Below are 13,543 nucleotides of genomic sequence, written 5' to 3' on the forward strand. Positions count from 1 at the left end.
ACAGAACTATAAAATCACTAATGTAAAGTCAAAGTACACTTTTTCCCTTTGCACCATACCTCCAAATCTCTTAATCTACTTAATCTACTTTTGTTTCTTTACACTACCAAGTTTGTTTCTTTCTGTTCCCAAACTCCACTGGCTGTGGTCACCAACTCAAGGTATCCTCACTGCTTTTCCATGCAAAATTTTCTTATTTTTATCATGAAACTGTACACTTTGTGGTTTATGTTTTTATTCATACCTAGCAGTGGATATTATCTCACAGATATCATTACTAACTACATCTTCTCCCAAAATTATAGTTATTAAAAAGGTTTAAAAGAAGGAAAAGAGTATTCCATGACAAAAGAAGGCAATAAGAAACAGCTATTCAGTCAAATATAAGCAAATTGATTTCTTTTATCATCATATTTAATTTGGAAGGAATAACATTAAACTATAACATTAAACTAGTAAATTCTTTTAACTGTTCTCTTTCTTGTTAGTTAGGTCCTAGGGTGTCAGAAATTTTTGTTTGGTAAGCAGTTGTGGAATGGGAGAAATGTGCTCATTGGTGAGCAGACTGTTACTTTCCCTTTATCTGAAAAGAAAAAAATTAAAATAGAAATGAAAAGTGAGCATAACTTTTGCTAGCTCACTTTGTGGAACATTAATGTAGAACATAGTAAACACGATACAATGTTGATCCCTTGTATTTGTTTTATATTTATCCCTTAAAAGCTTTGTTCAAAAAATAGAAAAATATTCAGTAATATTTGCAATAAATTCAAAGAACTTTCTGGTTACTAGATGTTTTCCTTTTCTGTTCTAGGATTCCTCATGTCCATAACATGTTGGTTGAGGCTCTGCAGCTCACCCCCACTCTCAGAGTGGCCAGTCTCTGATAATTGGACCCCGTGATTTCCACTCTCTGCTGTGTTGGACGTCATGAGCATTGCAATCCCTCTGGGAGTCACCACACCAGATACATCCTACTCAGATATGGCTGCTGGATCAGAGTAAGTGCTGCTTCCTAGGTAGCAGATACATTACCAGTTTGTGTGGAGACAAATTTCTTGTGGGCATCTAATAATAAATAACGTGGTATTTTCTAAACCCAAGCCTAGCCCATTGTAAATGACATTAGACCTTTCCCTTTCCCCCATAGAAACTGGAGGAAAAAAAGAATTAGAAGCGGGAGGAAAAGAATTTGGCGGGGCGGGATTTCTGAGTAAATAATTAATAGAATTAAATTTTCAAGGTAGTGATTATGTTTTCATTTATTTTGATGGGTGAGGAAGATTGAAATAAGTAAGTGTCACTACCTGCTTCTGTAGAGTTAATGATTATCTGATGAATGAAGGATAAGGAGGAGTTCTCTCCAACTGATTTTCCTTGAAGGCCTCTTCCTATGTACTTCTCATTGTTCTAGAGTAAAGGGACTGCAGCTATATGGGCAGGTTACTTAGACATTCTGATATTTGGGATAGAAAATGTGGAAATTAGTATCATCTGTTTTTATAATATTCATTGCCTAGAAAGAGGACCTTCAAAATCAGTGGTACCAAACTTTTTTTTCAGCTAAGAGCAGCTTTAGGAATTCAGAATTTGTCGAAAAGTCCAATCCCTAAAATAGACTCTCAATTCTTGAAGAATTTAAATGCCAAATGGCAATGAAGGTAGGCCTTCATTATAAAACTTTATATTCACAGTTTAAAATTTTTTAGACTTTTGTACCCCTTCTCTTTTAAGTTGTCCAAGATTCCCCCTGCTCACAGATTCCCCCCCTCTTGTCCTTTTACCTCCCTTGTACCCAATCTTCCTTGCTTACAGAAAGGAAGTGGAAGCCCCCTACCTTTCAAGACGAAGTGGCACTACACCAGGATGTGAAAGTCCAGCGAAAGAGACCCAAGGGGCCTAGGGGGCAGCACACCCCCAGAAGCCAAGTCTATTCCAGGCAGTACCAGGGATTAGGGTCTGGGCTGGAAAAATCCTGGTGTTTTGAATATGTTCAGGTCCAGTTCAGACTCTTGATCCCACAGCCACTTCTTGAGTGAGGTGGGTGTTGCTCTAATTCCCCTGTTTCTCTTGCCATTCTCACAGTCCCTGGGGATTCCTTCCCCTCCAGCAAAGTAAAGAAGCTGTACCAGAACTCTGGGTTCAACTGCATCCCTGATAATAGTGGTTTTCTTCCTTAAGACTGAGAATATTAGTAAAGAGCATGTATGTTTCTTCACAAAGCCACCTAGGATAATTTAACTGTTTCATGACTTCCTTAAAGAGGAAGGCTTAACATGAAGCTACCCTAAGAAGCAGTGTATTATATTCTGGGGTCGTGTAGAATTGAAAGCAGTTTCTGGCCTTATTCCCATATAAAAAGGAAGATGGAGGGTCGGGGGGTAGGGAAGGGTGGATTGTGTTACTTCCAGGGCCTTTTTTCCTGTTTTGTTTTGTTTTTGTTTTTTTGCATGCCACAGAGATGTAGTTATGCCAATAGCCGAGACTACCAATTTTACACCTGTTTCCCAAATAGAGTACTTAAAAATCTTCCTGCATTCATAGGTAATTGTGTAGTGTTAATGAATTTGTATAAAGTCAACCACTAGCCTCCTATATGGATTGGCTGACAGACTGTATATGTAAACAACATTAACATTTGTCAGAAATTTCAACGAAAAGATTAACTCAACGAGTTTGGGGTTAGTAGCTAAGGAAAAGACCTAAAGCTATTATTCTTAAAACAGGGATTTTTCCCATAGTACAGAGCTAACTGCCCATAAATGTTGCTAGGGAGTCCAGAAGTAATTGCAGAATCAAAAAATACTTGTGGCCTAAAAGTTTGACTGCAGTGTTTCTGTTTCCTGAAACATTTTCATCCATAATCTCCAGACAGATTTCTGATACTGTGGTCTTAGCTAATTATACAGTTTTTCGTTTAGTATTCCTATAAAGCAAGAGAATGTCAACAATTAGCTTATATACCACTCTGTTAAATTATTGATGATATTTGTTAATGCTTCACTGTGCATATGTCACTGTCATGCATATTCCACTGTTCTGGGCACTCTAAGATTAAACCTGGGGACAGGATAACATCCTCAACTAAATAAAAGATCTAGACCTTACCTTATGGGATTTTAAATCTGATGGCAATGGTATGCATTATGTTTTGTTTTTGTTTTTTTTGTATATTTGTAGGAAAACCTCTAGATGTAACAATAGAAGCAAAGACTTTTCTGAATTTACAATCCTGCCATAAATGAATTAAAGACATTTTCTAAGAGGTAGTGTTATAACAGCAGGTTGCATATTATACTTGGAACAGTTGATGGAGTATATCTTTCGTAAGCATGGCTTCTGTGTATGTGCCTAGCTGTCATAGAAGTTCAAACATAGGGGAAGAAAGGCTATGATTACATTTGCGTAAAATCATTCGCTAATAAAGAGATGCAATCCTAACACTCCAAAATTTTTATCGATATTTTAAAATATAGATAAGAGCTGATATATGTTTCTGTATGTCAGGGAATATCCTAGGAAATCCTGTAGTTACCTGTCAGCATGTAACTATGTATTTAATCAGTAACCAGTATGGAAATTGCAAAGTTTCCTCATCAAAAGATGTGAGCTTAAATTTTAGTATTTGGCATGCATAGCAATATATTAAATGCTATGCTTGACTACAAAGTATTGTGCAGTGGGATGGCCTTTTAACCTACACAATATACATTTTATTTTTATTCCCTAGACTTGCACATGAAGTGCATATGTTCATATTTACCCAGTTTGGAGATGGGTAAGATACAACCGGCACAGCTCCATCTCCATGGCCATCTTTTATTTCATGCCACTTTCCTTTTTCCCGTCCAAAAAAAACAAATTCCATTTCTAATAAACAGCTATCATGTTTCACCCCATGTGTTCAGTGGTACAAAATCTCTTGCATAAAATATGTACAGCTCTTTGAAATACTTGTTTATCTAGTAAATTAACAATGTTGTGTAAAGTTATTACTTTCTCTTAACCTGTCCATCATAGAAACTAAATTCTACCTTCATTTTATTAATGCTTGTTTGCCTTTGGTTTATTTAAGAAACCCTACCTGTTTCCTAATACTCAGAGCTGATTGCCTCTCAGTGAGCCACGTTCAGATCATCTATTTCTCAAGAATACTGACCTGCATTCTTGATGTATTCCCCTACCCCCACCCAGTTCCCATCTTGCAGACACTCTTAAGTAATAAAATGCATGCACTTCACTAACAGAGAATACTTTCCTGTGTCTAAAGTTCTTCTTCACCTAGAAATTACCTTTGCTGTTATTTATAAGATCCCTTCTTACAGTTTTGGAGCAAATAACTGGGTGAGTTGGATACATATCTCAGAATTTTCTTTTATCCCTCACTTCTCAGCTGACATTACACCACATTGAACTGCACACTTGATTCCTGCCAAGTCCTATATTATGTGTATTTCTAAGCAGGAAAAATGTACATTACTTGAAGCAAACAATATTCATTATTTGATTCCCTAAAAGACCCTTTGATCCACCACTAAGGCTGAGTTACGTGTGTCTTTGGAGTTTCTGATTTGTGAATCTCAGTGCTGGTTAATTTAAATGACGGATAACCCATTATTCAGTTCTGCAAATCATACAATTGCATTCGTTAATTATCTTTCAGTATTCTCCAAAACCTAACCAGGTACCTAAGTAATCAGAGTTAAAGTTCTTTTTGCCCCAAAACGTGAATTTTGTCCTTAGCCACCTATGCCTTTTTATTATCAAGTAAGGGTTTACATTAAATTTCTAAATTTGAACACATTTATAATTATTTTATTTTAATAAATTGTGTTTGAACAGTTTACTTTCCACTCAGTGAGGGTACAGAAACATACTCAACCAAGCTTCTCACTAAGCCTGGTTACTTAAGATCTTATGTAATTTTCTTTAAAAGAAGAAAGTTATCGTGGTTTCCAAACCAATTAGGCATAGTGGAAAGAGCACAGACTTTAGAGTCAGACATTGTTTCAAATCCTGGCTCTGTCAGTGGGTAACCTTGGTGAAGTCGTATAATCTCACCACCTCAACTTCATGTTCTGTAAAGATGGGGTGCTGTTTATCATGTTTAGTAGTGGCAGAGTAAATGAATTAATACATATAAAGCACCTTGCAAATAATGGGCAATTCAAAATGGTAGCCAATACTACTGTTGTTATTTGTCGTTAGACTAAACTTCTGAGTACAGTTTTGAATAGTTTGAAGTTCTATGGTATTATCATGCAGCTATTAAATAATTGTGTCCTTGATATGCTTGCATGTCATTGGTAGATGAGAAATTATTACTCTAATATTTGGAAGGTGTTTGGGGGTTCATCAAGATGAGAGGTATGATAAATATAAGATGCCATTGTTTTTACCTGTACTTTCTTCAGGGTATCCTGTCTTGGTAGTGAATGGAAGAGGGCCTGGTCCCTGGGGCAGTGCAGAAGGCACTTTCATCATCTCACTCACTGCAAATGTCATGTGAGGTTTCATGGAAGTATTAAGAGATCCAATTAAGAAGAATAGTTCTGAGTCTAAACCAGCCCAGAGTGGCTTCTCTAGGGGAAACTCCCTGCTAAGCTGGTACGTTTGTGTTTGTCATTAGGGACACCTTGTATCCCAGGTGCCTGCTTTGAGACATCTGCCTGTACTGGCTTCATGTTACACACAAATCCACATTTAATGACACTCCTACTGTTATTTATAGGCTTAGTTATGTTAATCAGATTGTTTCACTGAGTTCTTTCTCTTATTCTAGTGGCTGGTGGTTGTGGAAAGAGGAGGGGTTAGAATGGGAAGTTAAGTCTTAGTTTAAGGGAAGATTAGGTGTTATGCTATCATGCGTTGCTTTTCGCCTTTGTGCAGCCCTGAATCTGTGGAGGCTAGTCCAGCAGTTAATGAGAAGAGCGTGTATTCCACTCATAATTATGGGACCACTCAGAGACATGGGTGTCGAGGACTGCCTTATGCTGTGAGTATGCATTTGTTTCTCTCCAGAGCAGTGATCTTCCTGGAGTGTAATCCATTCTTATACATTGTGACTTTCTTGAAATGTTTATATGCAGCATGACGAAGTTGCCCCTTTTGCACTTCCCTGCCTCCAGCGGACGTCTAGCCCTGCATCATTGTTCTTGTTTTTATGTCCCAGTTGACCTTGGCATTTTGTTTTATCACTTTCCTGGTTGAAGCCAAAAAACGAAGGGTACTACTTTCTTCTTTCTTTCCATATGTACCATACTTTAGGGGAGAGAGGGGCCAGTGTTTGGACACTGTTGATTTAAAAAATCTTATTTTCAGGATCATAATTACGGAGCCCCTCCTCCTCCGACACCTCCTGCTTCTCCCCCTGTCCAGACGATCATCCCCCGTTCTGACCTGAATGGCCTGCCGTCGCCCGTAGAGGAACGCTGTGGAGACAGCCCGAACTCTGAAGGAGAGACTGTTCCTACCTGGTGTCCTTGTGGTCTTTCTCAGGATGGCTTCCTTCTCAACTGTGACAAGTGCAGGTAAGATCGTGTTCCATCTAAATCCAGCCCTGGGTTGCTGGGATTAGGGTTTCTTATTAGTAGGGAAAAGCTCAAAGTATTCTTTCTTGTGTTTGTTAATGTAGATGATTCCTTAGTGCTCCTTGGCTCGAATTCTCTGCACTAGGTGAGAATTGCTGACAACAAGGAATGAGAGATTGATGTTAAAGCTATTGAATTTGATATGAAATTTAATGTCCTGGAAACATTTGGTAGGTGGGAGGAAGGGGGTAGTATATGCAGAGATACTTCTCCCATGTGTGTTGATGATGCGCTGCATGCTGTTGGAAGGACTACTTTAAGTTTATTTTCCCTCTTTAGGGGAATGAGCAGGGGGAAGGTTATTAGACTTCATCGGCGGAAGCAGGACAACATATCAGGTGAGCCAAAGATGGGTTAGGACCATATTTTGACATATACTATTTTGTGGTTTTAATATTCATCCCAAGAACCCCTCTTGTAAGTTCCCATGGTCCCCAGCTCTTTTCATGGACAGTGATTGAAGTCCTCTCAAGACCATTGTAATTCTATTGTTGTGAATTAATTGTATCCAGAGTCAACAATTTTAGCCCTATAGTAATCAAATTATTCCTTGTGAGCATGCACGGGCGCGCACACGTGTGCACATGCACACACACACACATCCTTTTCTGTTACATATACATTGAGGCAGTGGAGATTGGGGACTGAATTCAAGGGTAGAAATACATGATATAGAACAGGGTTTTCTATGCTTAATGCCAATGATGCAGAAAGAATCTTGTTTCTATATGGAATGTAGGTATATGTTCCACAGATAATAGAGTTAATAGTAGAAGTAATAACTTACTGGGTATGGGCTAGATCGAAAGGAATAAGCTGCTTTTAATGTATTTATGAGGCTTTTTGTACAACATGAACTATGAAATAACCTTTTTTCAGGTGGGGATAGCAGTGCAACAGAAAGCTGGGATGAGGAGCTTTCTCCTTCCACTGTGTTGTATACAGCAACACAGCACACACCTACAAGCATCACCTTAACTGTTAGAAGAACCAAACCCAAGAAGCGGAAAAAGAGTCCAGAAAAGGGTCGTGCAGCACCAAAGACGAAGAAAATCAAGGTATGAAGGGTAAAACTATCTCAAATAGAAATGTGTCTGAAATAGCCCAAATTTTGGATGAAGAATGCACCAGAATTCTTTTAAGAAATTTGATCCAGATGTTTGAAGGGCCACTTTTGCTCTTCTTGCACAAATCAGCTAATTTGTATTATGAACATGTAGATCAACCTCTCTTATTCCATATCATCACAACTGGCACAGAGTTTCTTTTGCTCCAGCCCCCATCCCAGGTATGAAATCCCAGCCCCACCTGGCACAAGTCCATGTGTGCTGCAGCCTCCAGTCTAGGCTTCCACTGTCCTTTCAGTATCTCCCACCTCCTCAATCCCAAAACCCAGTCTGAAATTCTTGTCCTGGTACATGCCCACTTCATGTCGTTGGTTGATTGTTTTTCCCTTGTTACAAAAAATTCAGGAAACATCTCTTGAATGGTCTAGGCTTCCTCAGTGTTGTGGTCACTTTCCTGTATTCTCAACTAAAAAGTCTCCAGAAGAAATCTCTTCTGTTTTGTGTTCTTTCTTCCCCATCACGGCAACTTTGTTGCTCCTAGGTGACTTGCCCACCCCTTGTTAAGGGGATTGGTCTTTGTTTCCTTCTTAATTTCAAAACTGGTAAATCTGCAGCCTCACTTAACATTTTTATTTACTTTTTCTTTTAGTGTCAGGGGTGCATATAGGATTTAAGTGATGCATGCTCTTCCCTGTTTATTACCTAATTCTGCAATGGAAAGTATTGGAATTAGCCTCAGAGTTCACTGGCCATGTGCTACCCCTATTCTTGATAATAGTGTGGGGAATTCCATTGTATTTGTTACCTAGGGTAAAGGGGACAGACTAGAACACTAGTTCTTGCCTTAGTTTTAGTCTCAGATAGGTATAACTGTCATTTTGGTACCAAGTTTTGTTTTGTTCTACTTGTTTTCCTCTTTGGGATAGGCATTTCGAGAGGGATCCCGGAAGTCCTTGCGGATGAAGGTAAGGGGTATTCTTCCCTGATGCTGTGTTTTACTTCACTGTGATCTTGCATTTTGGTCAGCTTCTTTCCTGACATTGATGGTCTGGGAATCTTGGACCCTGCTTTTCGTTAGTTTGTAATTGTTGCCATTCAGTTTTCATAGAGCCTTTCTCCAAAGTAGATTTTCTTGACCATTTTCTGAAATATTTTCCCTTTCTTTAATTAGCCTTCATTTATTGGTTTTTCATTAGCTGCTTCTCTCGGCATGGGGGTAAGTGACATTTTGCCAGACAAAATGAGGCTGATGTTTTCCATCATTGTGATTGGCCTCCACCTCAGGAGTGAGGATTTTCTGGTGATAGAGCATCTCTTGTGCACCCGCCCTAGCACCCTGTAGGCTTTAATCACCAGTTGGAAGGATAAATTTCATCAGTAGGAAGGTAGTAGTTTTGATAAGAATACTGGAATTACTTACTTTTGAGCTGTTTTCTCCTGGCATATCTGTTTGGTACAGAAGACTCGGGTGATGCTGGTGTGCTTCTTTTCTTCGGTTATCAAATAAAAGAGCTTATGAGGCATGATTTCGGGTAGTGGTTGGAGAATAGAGAAATTATGTACAATGGTTTAAAGGGACTTTCAGTTACTAGGTGATAAGGAAAGAGTTTGCCCAAAGGAGATTTGAATATACTGTCTGGTATCTTCCTTTACCTATGTGTGTATATAGAAGGACAGCATACCTCCCAAACCATTACTTAATGGCTTCAAAGCATTTAATTAGAATTAAGGTTGAGTGTAATTCCATAAGTATACTTATGCCTAAATGTGTAACTGATATAAAAGCAGGATCTTTCCTGTTGACCGTTCTGTGGTAAACATTAAACTCTTGTTAGTGAGGGGAGGCTTTCTTAGGATTTATGCACACACACACACACATACATATGGAACACCAATATGACTCATGTTAGAAAGATCTCAGGTAGCACTTTATATAAAATTAGAAGGCCTCACCGTGCATATACCCATAAACAGATTTGTACATATCTGTAAAAGAGATGGGAGAGGACTTAAGAGCCCAAGACCATCAGAATCCTGGGATATCTTGGAACACAATTACTGTTTCTTTGTTAGATCTATCTCCTGCAAGGAGACAGTTGCTTAGAGGGGACCTTCAGTAGATTTAAGGGGCAGACGTAGCCCCTGATCCCAGGTGTTAAGCCTTTTCTCTTTTATCAGCTAACTGTTGTAACTTAACTTCCAGAGGTTTGAAAGCAGTTGATTGGCTCTCCCAGAAAACTACATGTAAACCCCAAATATTGCTTGCAGTTTTGAGATGTTGACAGATAGCCCCATAAGCATGTTAAAATTTAGATAACTAAAAAGTACTGGGGCTTCCCTGGTGGCACAGTGGTTAGGAATCCGGCTGCCAATGCAGGGGACACGGGTTTGAGCCCTGGTTCAGGAAGATCCCACATGCTGCAGAGCAGCTAGGCCCGTGCGCCACAACTACTGAGGCTGTGCTCTAGAGCCCGCGCACCTAGAGCTGGTGCTCCAAGACGAGAGAGGCCACCGCAATGAGAGGCCCACACACGGCAATGAAGAGTAGGCCCCCCCACAAAAAAATAGTACTAGTTGGTTTATTTTGATTCTTATATCAGAATTCTAAATTGAGTTATAAATTTTGTACTCAGAATTAATTGTTAGTAAGAACTACACCAAACATCTGAGTGGGAACAATACCTTAAGAATGAGAAGAACCTATCATTTGGCTTTTTAACCCCAAAGTTGAATTTCCCTACTGGAGACTGCTCTAAACCAGGGTTTCTCAACCTCGACCCTGTTGACATTTGAACCAAATAATTCTTTGCAGGGATCAGGGCTGTCTTTCGCATTACAGTCGGCTGTGTAGCAGCATCCCTAGCATTTACCTGCTGGGTGCCAGTAACACACACACCCAGGTGTATTAATCAGAAATGACTTCAGGTATTACTAAATGTCTCCTTGGTGGCAAAACCCCCTCTGGTTGAGAACCACTGCTCTAAACCCACTGAAATGGGGTCTCCAGTACCTGGAAGAATGGGATAGCAGAGTATACAGTTATATTAATGAACAGTAGCTAAAACTATGGCAGAGGCTTCCAGTATACATTGTTTAACAAGTTATAAGTTCAGTGATCACTGCTGGGTGCTTAAACCTGGGAATACTATTTGGGCACCCCTAATCCCCAGTCTTATAAACACCCTTAAGCCTCAGCTTTTGTACTTTTCTGTTGCTCAGCTGCTACTGACACCTCAAGCTGGTGATAGTCTGTTCTCAGTGTGTTAGCCTTAGGTGTTTGTTACATCCCTTGTTTATTGTTCATTCTTTTGGACTCTAGTGACAAATGTGGAAAACAGTGGTGTTAACTTTTTCCTTTGATTTCCCTGTTCCTTGGGGGAAGGATGGTAGACAATAGTCGATCAAAACTAGTGACACAGAAGTGAAAGAAAGTAATTGTTATAATGGGTATAAATGTTTTCTCTGTAATTTGTGGAAACTATATTTAATTTTTTCATACCTGTTTTTGCAAGTTTAGTTTTTGCAAGTTTAGAGTCGACATGGATTTGCAGGTAGCTTTGGTACTATAGTGTCTTTGCCTTCTTGTTGTCACTAGTGTGACATCATCACACGTTTGTTTTGTTTTCTGACGACACCTTAAGTCCTGAACACAATGGAGGAGAACATGTATCAGAGTTCAGCTGTGTCTCTATAGCACAAGCACATATAAAACTGTTTAGGATGATGTTGGTGAGATGTAATAATCTTTCCTCAGTACTATGTTGTCATAGAGGGCAGCGGTTTTCTGAAAGAGATATAGCACAGTATCTCTCAGCATTTCCTACACTGCCCCTACCCACGCCCCTCCACCCACCTCACCTCTACAGAGGGTGGCTGTTTTAAAATGTCAAAAGTAGAGTGCTAGAAAGATATACTCCAAATGATAGCTTTTTCTATGGGAGGCAAGAGTATGAGTTACTTATTTGTTTATTTGGTTCACATGTATTTTTAGAATGAACATGTATTAATTGTATATTAAAAATAATAAGTCGCACAAAAACATTCTCCTGGATGCTAGTAAAACTACCAATTTGAGATGGCACACTGTTGTTTGATAAGTATTGAAATTTAAGCAATATGGATATTTTAAGGTGTCTGTATTGTTCATTTTTATGAAGATTTTCTTATGAACTTGATGTCATTCTTCTGATAAGTTTGATTTTTATGACTTAAAAATGGTCATTAAATGACAGTGATGGGATGGAATTGCAATCCAGATTAATTTCTCACTTTATAAATGAGGAAGCTGAACCTCACAGCTCACTGGTAATGAAACCATGATAGAAGCCAGATCCTGACTCCCAGGCCATTACTCTTATGGCACACCAACTGCCAAGTGAAAACTAATCTTCTCTGGATATTCAGCCCGCCCCACCCCACCCATCCACCCCTGCCCTTTAATGGACTCTCCTAACCTACTTGACCTTTGTTCTCTACAGAATTCTCCTTCTGAAGCACAGAATTTAGATGAGAATACAACTGAGGGATGGGAAAATCGGATAAGACTATGGACTGATCAATATGAAGAAGCCTTCACTAATCAGTACAGTGCAGATGTACAGAACGCCCTTGAACAACATCTACATTCTAGCAAGGAATTTGTGGGCAAACCTGCTATTTTAGACACTATTAATAAGACTGAATTGGCCTGTAATAATACAGTTATTGGTTCCCAAATGCAGGTAAGGATCAAAGGGTTAAAGACTCCCTAAGTAGTTGAGTTTTTTTTTTTTTTTTTTTTTTTTTTTTTTGGCGGTACGCGGGCCTGTCACTGCTGTGGCCTCTCCCATTGCGGAGCATAGGCTCTGGACGCGCAGGCTCAGCGGCCATGGCTCACGGACCCAGCCGCTCCACAGCATGTGGGACCTTCCCGGACCGGGGTACGAACTCGTGTCCCCTGCACCGGCAGGCGGACTCTCAGCCACTGCACCACCAGGGAAGCCTAGTAGTTGAGATTTTAAGAACCCAGGAAAAGGAATATTTTGGAATTACTGTTTCTTTCAGATGGCCTTAGAATAACAAAATAGCCAGCTATTGAGCATCTTTAACTAAAAGCAAGTTACAGTAACTGGAGACTGTTCGGATACGTGTTTTTAAACTACGTATCTTTATTAATTAAAAATAGATAAATTAGGGTAGGAAATTTTATATAGTCTCAGTAGGAGTTATTAAGATTAATAGAAACCTAAACCTAAACTCTTACATTAAACATAGAGCCACTAAAGTTTTAATCATATATTTTTCTTAGATTTTTTTTTTTTTTTTTTGTCTTTGAGGATTCGGGGAGTGGCAGGTTCACTAGATGGAGCCTGTTTCCTAGAAATACTAAGGTTTTATCATATTTTAAAATGTCTGATCATCGAGCTAAGTAACATACAAATAAAACCTAAAAATATTGGTGCCTTTTCCTCAATTAAGAAATATTTTAAATGTCTGCTAAGCTGCTGTTGATATTATCTAATGTTAATATTCTGATTTTATTTAGCTACAGTTGGGAAGAGTCACTCGTGTTCAGAAGCACCGGAAGATCCTGAGGGCTGCAAGAGATTTGGCTTTGGACACTCTTATAATAGAGTATCGAGGCAAAGTCATGTTACGGCAGCAATTTGAGGTCAATGGACATTTCTTCAAAAAGTAAGAGCATCATTCATTGAGTAGTAAGGGCTAAAGTAGGCCTGGCTGAGCATATGGCTATAAAAACCATCCTGGTTGATGGGATGCTCTTGGGGGAAAAGATTACAGCTCAGATAAGCTCACCCCTCTCTGCTATTTGTAGAGAAGTGCAAATAAACCTGCAAATTGTTTAACGTATAAAGTGGTGATGACTCCTTTCCAAGCGAAGCATTC

The 13,543-nt window shown here is 39.2% G+C and overlaps 1 protein-coding gene across 17 annotated transcripts in view; it reads left to right on the forward strand.

Annotated features, from left to right (window-relative positions):
• Positions 1-13,543, forward strand: part of SETD5 (SET domain containing 5) — an 82,406-nt gene that overhangs the window by 36,991 nt on the left and 31,872 nt on the right. For 5 of the 17 annotated variants that reach the window (XM_079933845.1, XM_079933842.1, XM_079933831.1 and 2 more), the window contains exons 3-11: positions 815-1,001; positions 1,816-5,607; positions 5,890-5,995; positions 6,322-6,530; positions 6,870-6,928; positions 7,470-7,648; positions 8,584-8,622; positions 12,136-12,378; positions 13,182-13,330. In XM_079933845.1, the coding sequence (XP_079789971.1) occupies positions 5,516-5,607; positions 5,890-5,995; positions 6,322-6,530; positions 6,870-6,928; positions 7,470-7,648; positions 8,584-8,622; positions 12,136-12,378; positions 13,182-13,330 (1,076 nt within the window). In that variant the 5' untranslated portion in view covers positions 815-1,001; positions 1,816-5,515. The other 12 variants (XM_079933844.1, XM_079933833.1, XM_079933829.1 and 9 more) reach the window with 11 other exon arrangements.

Source organism: Stenella coeruleoalba (assembly GCF_951394435.1).
Source record: "Stenella coeruleoalba genome assembly, chromosome: 10".
Taxonomy (NCBI): domain Eukaryota; kingdom Metazoa; phylum Chordata; class Mammalia; order Artiodactyla; family Delphinidae; genus Stenella; species Stenella coeruleoalba.